The 9,610-nt window shown below is 47.7% G+C and overlaps 1 protein-coding gene across 1 annotated transcript in view; it reads left to right on the forward strand.

Annotated features, from left to right (window-relative positions):
- Positions 1–5,748: 5,748 nt before the first annotated feature.
- DENND6B (DENN domain containing 6B) overlaps positions 5,749–9,610 on the forward strand; it is a gene marked incomplete at its 5' end in the record, with an annotated part of 35,522 nt that continues 31,660 nt past the window's right edge. The window contains 3 exons of the mRNA XM_019509709.1: positions 5,749–5,862; positions 5,947–5,989; positions 7,504–7,616. Of these exons, the coding sequence (XP_019365254.1) occupies positions 5,749–5,862; positions 5,947–5,989; positions 7,504–7,616 (270 nt within the window). The remainder of the gene's footprint in view (positions 5,863–5,946; positions 5,990–7,503; positions 7,617–9,610) is intronic.

Genomic DNA, 9,610 nt, shown 5'->3' on the forward strand with positions numbered 1-9,610 from the left:
ACAAGTGAAAACTAAGGGCTGGCATTTTCTCAGGGTTATCTTGAATTTAATAAGGGGACCTGGAGTCTAAAAAGGATGAGAACTACTGGACTAGATGATATGCAGAGCCCCTTCCAGGCTGACTTTGAGGCAGGGCAGCTGGTAGGGGGTTTCAAGCTGTTGTGAATTTTATGGGGAATTTTAAGAGTAGTTAAGGGGGGGAAAAAAACCTTAATTGATTTGTAAACTAGTGTAAAATGAGAGTTATCTCCCTAATCATGTGATCTTGTTCTTACCCTAATCTTCCTACACGTATCTCTTTCCTTCCTGTTGTGTTAAATTACACTCTGATCCTGCAGCTGATCCTGTGCTGGCAGAGCCTTGTACCCCCTCACAGTCAGTTATGTGGCTACAGCCTCAGGCTGCAAGCGCTCTGGGGCAGGGAGCCTCTTATAGCGTGTGTGCTGCAGCACCTGGCACAAAGCACCCCCAACCTTGATTAAGACCTTTGTGCACTATTGGAATATAAAAATTATCTCTCCTAGTGCAGTGCATTGAGCTGAAGCCTTGAAAGAGCTCTGTGTGTGTATATAGGCCTCTAAGGGAGATGTGTAGAGTTAGAGGATGGATATATAGACTGGGGTGGGCAGTTGTTTTGGCTGGGAGAACCACTTAATGAGTTTTTTGTGTCCTCTCAAGGGCCACGGTTCCTCCTCTCTCCCTCCCCCAAAAACCTGTCCAGAGCTGTAGCACACCCCGATCCCCACCCTCACCTGGAACCTGCCGATTGTATCTGCAGCTTATGCCATCATGCACCCAGCACAGCAGAGGCAGATGCAGGCAGACGCTGGCATCAGCTGTGGATGCAGCCAGCAGATTTCAGGTGCAGACTGGGGTGTCTGCCTGGGTCCAGAGCTGATGCTGTTGTGTCAGTGTTAGACGAAAGCAGTCCTGCCTGCCTGGCACCTCTTGGTAGCCAGAGCCAAGGCTGCCTGGAGGCTGGATCCCATGGGTTGGCGGCTGCCTGCTCACAAGTCAGATACAATCATTTGGTGGACTGGATCCAGCCTGCGAGCTGTGTTTTTCCCACCCCTGATATATACCTAGGTATCGCTGTAACTGACGCTTATAACTATTTCCAAAATACTTTGTCTGTGCGCCAGTGACATGTCAAAGTGGACATGAGAGGGAGTAAGGTGTTTCCTTGTTGTATGCATGTATTGTATTGCTTTGGAGGAATCACTTATGCTACAGTGTGCTTCCTTTCCGCATGCTGGTGCGGTTCTCCAAAACACCCATGGCGCTTATCACTGAGGGATGGGTATACAGAATGTGGCTACCGCCCTTCTGTTAAAGGGAGGAATCTGGCTTCCAGAGACCGGTAGTTCTTGTGGTAGCCTTTATCTGAAGAAGCACTGTGCAGAGTCCATAGATACGAATGAGCTGGTGGCTGCTGGTTCCTGCCATGCTGGTAAAAGTCATTGGTGAGACAGTCTGAGCATCCTTAGTGTTGTATGCTCATCCACGGCCTTTCCTCCACACCTTCCTGGCTGGTCAGTGCATAAATTGGTACTATGAGAGGAAAAGTGTGAAAAATGGTTTCTCTTTTTGCGCCCTCTGGATGCTCTCCCATTCTGGGCACGTTCATTCTAAATGCTGGGGTTTCTTAATGGCTCACAGGAGTTTAGTCTTTATTTTGATCAATTTATTTTGCAAAATGGCTAATAAAGTTGTCTAAATGCAGTCACTAAATAAAATATAAAACACGAGTACTGCAGACCTAGTTTTCTCAGTCTTGAAGGTTTCCTCTGAACTGTGCAGCCTCCTCCTTTTTGGAAGGCAACTTATCTAGGAGGTCTTGGATTAGTTGAAGTCTGCAAAGTCCATTCAGTCAGGTAGTTTCTTCCCTCTTACTGCTGCCCCAGTTCTGTGCAGAAGCTGCTTCATCAGAGCCTTCTTGCTGTGTGCTGTCTGTCATTCAACAGCCCTCATGAAGGCAAACCCAACCAAGCCTGTTACCAGCTCAAATGGGCCTTGTGAATACACCCTTGACACCAGACAGTTTAGTCTAGGTGTGCACTTTTTCAAACACTGCATTATTTGTGTGCTGTCTGTATGCAGCCATTAAATCAGTCCTAAATATAGGAAGTCTGTTGGCTGAGGTCAGGCCCCTTGGTGGTGCGTGAGCGTAGGCAAGGTGTTACAAAAAGAGACACCAGCTGATTCAGGAACCTGGTATAATTACAAAGGTTGAGTCAGGCACCAATTTGGGTTTCCTCAAATAGCCTATGAACAGATAAAAATACCAAGGAAATATTTAAAAAAAATACTTCCCAGTTTGTTTGTTTGACTGCCAACAGCAAATGTGGGAAACGGGTCTTCCCACCAGCCTTTTGTCATTTAACTTCCAGGTCCCTGGCTGCTCTGTAGTTGCTGTCATAGAAGCGGACGGTGCAGTGCTGAAGATGGGCCCTGAGCATGCAAGCACCATCTCTGCGTCCCTAACCCTTCCAAACACGGGCACTTGGTGCAGGAGGGAGTTATTTTGGGACTGCTGGGCTCCATTTTCAGGGATACAGTTTTGTTGCTATGACAGCAGCAAAGCACTCTGTGTCCTTGTAGAAATCAATGTGGAAAGGCCTGTTTTCCCCAGGACATAGAGCCTTTGCACGCTTCGCTCAGCATGGAAGGGAGGGCCCTGTCTCACAAAGCATCCGGAGCTATAGAAGCAGACTTGTATGGGCAGTTCCACACTGAAATAGTTCCTCTTGCAGGTGGTCTTTATTGCAATTGAAGGGATGGAGTACTTGCTTCTTTTCATCCTTGTTAGCTAATCATAGAAAATTAGGGTTGGAAGGGACCTACCTTCTAAGAGGTCACATCTAGTTTAACCTCCTGCTCAAAGCAGAACCAGTCCCAACACACCTCTGCTTCAGTAGGGCATGTGCTGGTAATGAGAAAGCCAGGACCTATGGTCCAGACTTAAGAAAATAGTTTCTGATTTATTTATTTTTTTGTGGGGGAACACCAATTTTTGAATAGCTTATTGTGAGACACTTGGGCTAGACTTCCCAAAATGTTGAGTGCCTGTAGAATCACAGAAGCGTAGGCAAGGAGGACTCGCTGGTAAAACAGAATAAGCAGTTCATGAATATACTTCACCAGAGTTCAGTTTTAACGTCCATCAACACGTGCTGGTGTCTAAAAGTGCTGGTTCTTCAAGATTGTCTTTCCCCCGGCAGCCTGTTCAGCCTCCACAGTGTACCTGAAATGGTTCCTGCTGTTTCCCAGCCCACTTTGTTTTGCAAGGCTCTGGCTTTTGGATTGCTAATCAATATAGCTCTGGTCATTAACTTCACCCTTTGGCAGGCTAGTTCAGCCAGCTTCAGAGAGAAACTCTGAGGAATTGTTAGAAGTTGGCCAAGCTCGGTTCTGTGAACCTTCTATGCTCTGGCTTAGAGCCTGTCACAGCTATTTATAGACTCAAAGGGGAAGCCAAGCTTTGAGGACAGCTTCTGTTTTGAGTACCAGTTGGATCTTCGATTGGCCTGAAACAGAACCGTCTCTTGGGAGATGCAGAAGAGGACTGATGAGGAAATCCCTGTCTTGCAGGTCATCCGGTGCTAGCTACTTTATCATTGTCCCCGTTCAGCTTATCTAAAATCTGCCTGTGGTTTCAGACTTCAGCATTATTCTTCATTCCCCACTGAGAAATGCTGCTCGGAGGCAGCTGCTGTATTGTTGAAGGTGCACATGAACTGTAGGCTCTATTTGGGTAGGGGAAAGGTGGAACCAACAGCTTGATGTTCACATTGCTGCGTCACTTCTTGGTGTATCTGTGACTGAGATTCCTGTTCTGAAAAGCACCTTGCTGGTGCATGTTGGTTGCTTACAGGCTTCTCTAATTGCCCCCAGCAGAGAAATGTTGAATTAACTGAATTTTTCTTTATTGGCAGTCTGCGGCTGCAGGCTGGTGTAGCCCCCGTCAGACTCTTTAGCTGTGACATCTGTGAAAACTTGGCAATGGTGAGGCTGCAGGATGCTGAGACCACTGCTGATCCACTCTGCATCCTTCTGCTGTTTTCTTGTGCTCTTTAATTATAAACTCCGTGGGGCAGGGCCTAACCTGTGTTTGCACTTAACTAGCACAGCAGAAGCCTGGTTAATGGTAGGGCTGGAATAAACATATTTCTGCCCTGCAGAAAGGGACCTGGGGGTGACAGTGGACAGGAAGCTGAATAGGAGCCAGCAGTGTGCCCTTGTTGCCAAGAAGGCTAATGGAAGCTTGGGCTGCATTGGCAGGAGCATTTCTAGTAGGTCAAGGGAAGTAATTCTTCCCCTCTATTCAGCACTGGTGAGGCCACATCTGGAGTCCTGCATCTAGTTTTGGGCCTCTCACTACAGAAAGGATGTGGATAAATTGGAGACAGTCCAGCAGAGGGCAATGAAAATGGTTGGGGAGCTGGGGGACATGACGTATGAGAGGCCGTGGGAACTGGGCTGCTTTAGTCTGCAGAAGAGAAGACCAAGGTGGGATTTGATAGCAGCCTTCAACTCCTTGCAGGGGGGGTTGCAAAGAGGATGGAGCTGGACTCTTCTCAGTGGGGGCAGATGACAGGACAAGGAACAATGGGCCCAAGTTGCAGCAAGGGAAGTTGAGGGTGAATATTAAGGAAAACTTTTTGATGAGGAGGGTGGTGAAGCACTGGAACAGGATCCCCAGAGAGGTGGTGGAGTCTCCATTCTTCGAGGTTTTGAAGACCCGGGTAGACAAAGCCTTGGCTGGGATGATGTAGTTGGGGCTGGTCCTTCTTTGAACAGGAAGTTGGACTAGATGCAACTTCCTGACATCCCTTCCCACCCTCATTTTCTCTGATTTCTATGATTCTATAAATTCCCATTTATACATAATTGAAGCTGGACTCAAACATACAACATGCATCTATTGTTCTGCTTCTCTGGCCACAGGGATATTCTTCTGCAGCATATTTGGACCATTTAAATAAAATCATGGGTGGCTTTTAAGTAAGGTTCAAAACCAAACAAGAAATTACCCTTCTCTTCATGCCTTAAGGTTGTGCTTAAGTGCTGTCCTGAACAGCAATGGTTTCCTAAGTGGGGGCATAAAAAGGGATGTGTGTTTGAACTGTGTCAAGCTGCGGGAGGGGAGCTGCATCTTGTGTTATTCAAATGGGGGGGGGAACCCGTGGTGTGAGCACCACAAGTGGGACTGGCAGCCTCCATGTGTGGCATGTGGCAGCCTGAGCAGCAGATATGGCAGAAAGCAGAGCAGGGCATAAGGCAGGGAGCACAGAGTAGGGAGCAGAAGCAGAGCAGCAGACAGGGCTGAGGGAGGGGATCTAAGTGGCATTTGGCAGTGATGTGGGGCTAATTTGTGGCTGACCTGCCAAAAAGGTTGCCCCCCTTCCAGTTCAGAGAACACTGGAATCACATTGGCACTCCATGTTTTTCAGACTGAGTAGTGCCGTCACCTAGCTCTTGTCTCTTCCTCCCTTCTCCATTAAACTGGGGCAGGGGGGAAGGGGGTGAAGTTAAAATCTGAACTGTTTTTTTCCATCTACAAATCTGTTATCAAATAAATGGGGTTTCTCATAGTTTGCCTCTCAGTAGTAGCTAGGAGACTCCTACTGTACCAGGAGATTGTAGATGGGCACACACTCCTCTTGATAGTGTGAGCTACAATTTGTGGATTATGCAGCCTGGTTTCTCACATAGCTGGGAAGCTCTTGGTGTTGCAGACTTTGACCTGTACAGGCAGAGTGGCAAGATGGAAACACAGCAGGCCTGAAACCCACAGCTCATTGTCTCTGGTTTGTTTTGCAGTTGGTGTATCCTTATGACTTCAGGTTGACGGAAAAAGAGGTAAGACTCATTTCTTTTGGCTGAAGGATTCTGGGCAGACATGGCAGCCCGGAGGTCTTACCCTGTGTGTTCTGATTTTTGCAGAAAACCAGCATTTGCTACTTATCCTTCCCGGACTCCTACTCAGGTAGGTAGCTTCTGTGGGTTCTGCCTGGAGGGTGCGGATGGTTCTTGTCTCTCATGACAGACATGAAGGTTTGTGTTGGAAAAAGTGAGTCAGTGTCGAATGCAGCAGCGAGACTGATAGGCTGCATCCTCCAAACAGTGACCTCAGAGAGCCTGCAGGCTGAGTGCTGTGCACAGAGGCTTCCTATTTTGCTCCTTATCTAAATACAGAACCTGTGATCTTGTGGGTGACCAGAAAGCTTCTCCATTAGCGTGTGCATACCCATGGCTTACTGGGGCCAATCAAATAGTAAAAATAGTCAGGAGGTCCACCAGCTGTCCACCCTGTGTAGGTATGAGAAAAAGGCTGCACATGCAGGGCCAGGTATGGGCTTTTATGGGGAAAGGGTGATTGGATTGCAAAAGGAAGCATGATTAAAAGCTGTGTTTACAAACCAGAGCAGTGGCAAGAAGGTGGGAAGCCATAGCAGGCCATATCCAGCCAATCCCTCGGGACTGGTATCTCAGTGTTCCTTGCTGCCTGCTATCTATGCATGGTGCTTCCATCCATTCTTTTATGAGCACTGTCTCATAGATCTCCGATGCTCATCCTAAATTCTCTCTTTCTTGGTGTTGTCCTTTTACTTCTAGCTACACTCCCTCATAACCGACAAACTAATCCCTCTCCTTCCTTGGGTATTAAAGAGGCTACAAATATGTGGAGGGTGTATCATGTCTCTTCTTTCTGCATCTCGGTTAGCTGGGGTTTTTTTACTTCTGTTTTATGTATTTAGCTCTTTCTTTATAAGACAACACCTCTCACTTCCTGCTGCTATGGGCTGTAGGTATATGATCCAGCATGCCTGGGTTCTAGGACTCTGAACTGCATTGTGAACATCCTTGGATTACTGGCTTGTTTTCTACAGCCCTGAACACTAGTGTCAGCTTAGCTTTCCTTTCATATACGCATTGATTTGGAGTCTGGAGGAGGTGACCTCATTTTGCATATGTTCTCTCCAAGTCTCTGTCCATTCCATCCAGTTTATCATAGTATCAAGAGCATGAAATTCTCTCCTACGTGCAAAGTATTCTTAGATGGTAAGGGGAAGGATTCCCAGCTGTGCAGCTCACCCACTCCATCCACTTGCCAGAAGCAGTATGTACCGGCTTTCAGGCTATGGTGCACAGCTTACGTTTTTCACACAAACATTTATGTGTTGGTTTGCCGTCTGGTGGGATAAAGGGGTGACGGTTGCAGCTGCTCTGTGTGGGTGGTACTAGCTGGCGTCTTTAATATACCCAGTAAGGGGCATGGATTAAATGTATTATTAATACAGAAACTTCTCCACTCTGCTACATCTTCTTTCTAACGGATGTTGCTGTTGCACAGATGTTGCTGTTGCATGCACTGTCAGTTTGAGTTTCTTATATTATAACATGCCTCTCGATTCTGAAATGCTTTTGATTAACAGCAAACCCTCTGCCTATTCCATGCTGAACCTGCTTTCTGAGTGTGTGTGATCTTCTCTGTCTCAGGCGGCCTAGGGGATACCCAGTTTAGCTTCCGCCTTCGTCAGTCGGGGGGGCAGAGGACCACTCATTTGGGGGATGATGGCGAGTATAACAGAGAAGCCCCCCTAACACTACAGGTCAGTTATTGCTCAGCACACAGGTTTCACCCACAACATGGGCATTATTATTTATGGGTTAAAATGGGAAAATATGTATACAAGTTCTAGTTTTGCTAGAAATAACTCTTCTGCTCTTCCAGTGTTTGCCCCAGGCCCTAAGGACAATCACAGAGGGTTTCTTTTCAGCACAGGAATTCTCCTTTATGAACATGTTAGTAGCGAGGTACACTACAAAGGACTTTAACCTCTTGGAGAGAATAAAGCCTTGAGTGTTGGAAGGAGCCAGGCTAGAGCGGTGGTGCCATTACGCTATAAAGACTGATGTGCCTACATGCCACTCGGACCATTTTGCATAGAGAAGGCGAGCCTGTCCAGGTACTAACTTTCCTGCCGGAGCAGGATGCCATCGCACCAGCTTTTGTCCTCTCCTTCCTTGCCGTCTTGAGTGGCGGAGCACCTTGTAAAAGCCTCTTGAGTTTATAGAATCATAGAAAATGAGGGTTGGAAGTGAACTCAGGAGGTCACATCTAGTCCAACTCCCTGCTCAGAGCAGGACTAGTCCCAGCTAGATTATCCCAGCCAAGGCTTTGTTGAGCCTGGCCTTAAAAACCTCCAAGGATGGAGACTCCACCATCTCTCTAGGTAACCTGTTCCAGTGCTTCATCACCCTCCTGTTGAGAGAGTTTTTCCTAATATCTAACCTGTACTTCCCTTGCTGCAACTGGAGCCCATTGCTCCTTGTTCTGTCATCTGTCACCACTGAGAACAGTCCAGCTCCATCCTCTTCGCAACCCCCCTGCAGGGAGTTGAAGGCTGCTATTAAATTCCTCCTCAGTCCTTTCTTCTCCAGACTAAATCAGTCCAGTTCCCTCACCCACTCCTCACAAGTCATGTGCCTCAGCCCCTGAACTGTTTTCATTGCCTTCCATTGGACTGTCTCCAGTTTGCATGCTTTCTGTAGTGGGGGGCCCACAACTGGACACCGGACTCCAGATGTGGCCTCCCCAGTGCTGAATGGAGGGAAAGAATCACTTCCCTCCATTTGCTGGCAGTTGCTCACTGCAAAAACAGAATAAGCAGTTGGTCCACTGTAACCCCCAGGTCCTTTTCTGCAGAGCTGCTGCCCAGGAGGTCAGCCCCCAGCTTGCACTGGTGCATGGGATTGTTGCATCCTCTGTGCAGGACTTTGCACTTGTCCTTGTTGAACCTCGTGAGATTTCTTTTGGCCCAATCCTCCAATTTGTCTAGGTCACTGAGTCCTAGCCCTATCTTCCACATGACATGTTTAAATATCACCCATTCAAGCTGTATTGTGGCTCCATCAGTAGGCGACCTGTGAGAGCATGCAGCCTGACTGCCTTGTCCCAGTAGTGACCGTACAAACACAGGAAGCTGTCTAGGGAAACATCACACTTTATCTCGCATACTTCACAGAGACTTGAGGTGGGATGGTGGCCTTGTACATCCATAAGATCCCAGGACAAATGCAGCTTCTATTTCCAACCTAAGAGCTTGGCTGGAGGGAGTGCTGCTGTTTGAGTGACAGAGTCCTCCTCTCACTGCCACAACATTCCAAACCTGTGTCTGCAGGGCAGATGCAACTGATGATGTGATCGGGGTTTGTAGCACAAAGCACCAGGATTTGATCGCTAGATTGCCGCAGCTGGTTTAATTGAATGGAAACAGCAACTAACCCTTTAGACGAGGGTATTAATGATGGGGCAGTGCCAGGGGCTGGTGCTGTGATGGAGTGCAGATTGGATGCTGTTTTAGTTAAGATGAGTTCAGTGAGTCTGGTCCCTTCCTTAGCCGCCCATTTAAAGTAACCTGGCATTTAGTTTGACACTGATGGCTTCCACAAAACACAGACCAGATCTGGTATAGCAGCAGGTCCTGTCATCCAAGGGTTGAGGTGCATTGGCAGATCTGTGGCTGGTGGCGGGAGGCTGAGAACCTGGCAAGGGTGGTGATTGGATCCTTGATCATGGTATTGTTGGCCTCTCTCTTTGCAG

The sequence above is a fragment of the Gavialis gangeticus genome, unplaced genomic scaffold, assembly GCF_001723915.1.
Source record: "Gavialis gangeticus isolate Ggan-Ray unplaced genomic scaffold, GavGan_comp1, whole genome shotgun sequence".
NCBI lineage: Eukaryota > Metazoa > Chordata > Crocodylia > Gavialidae > Gavialis > Gavialis gangeticus.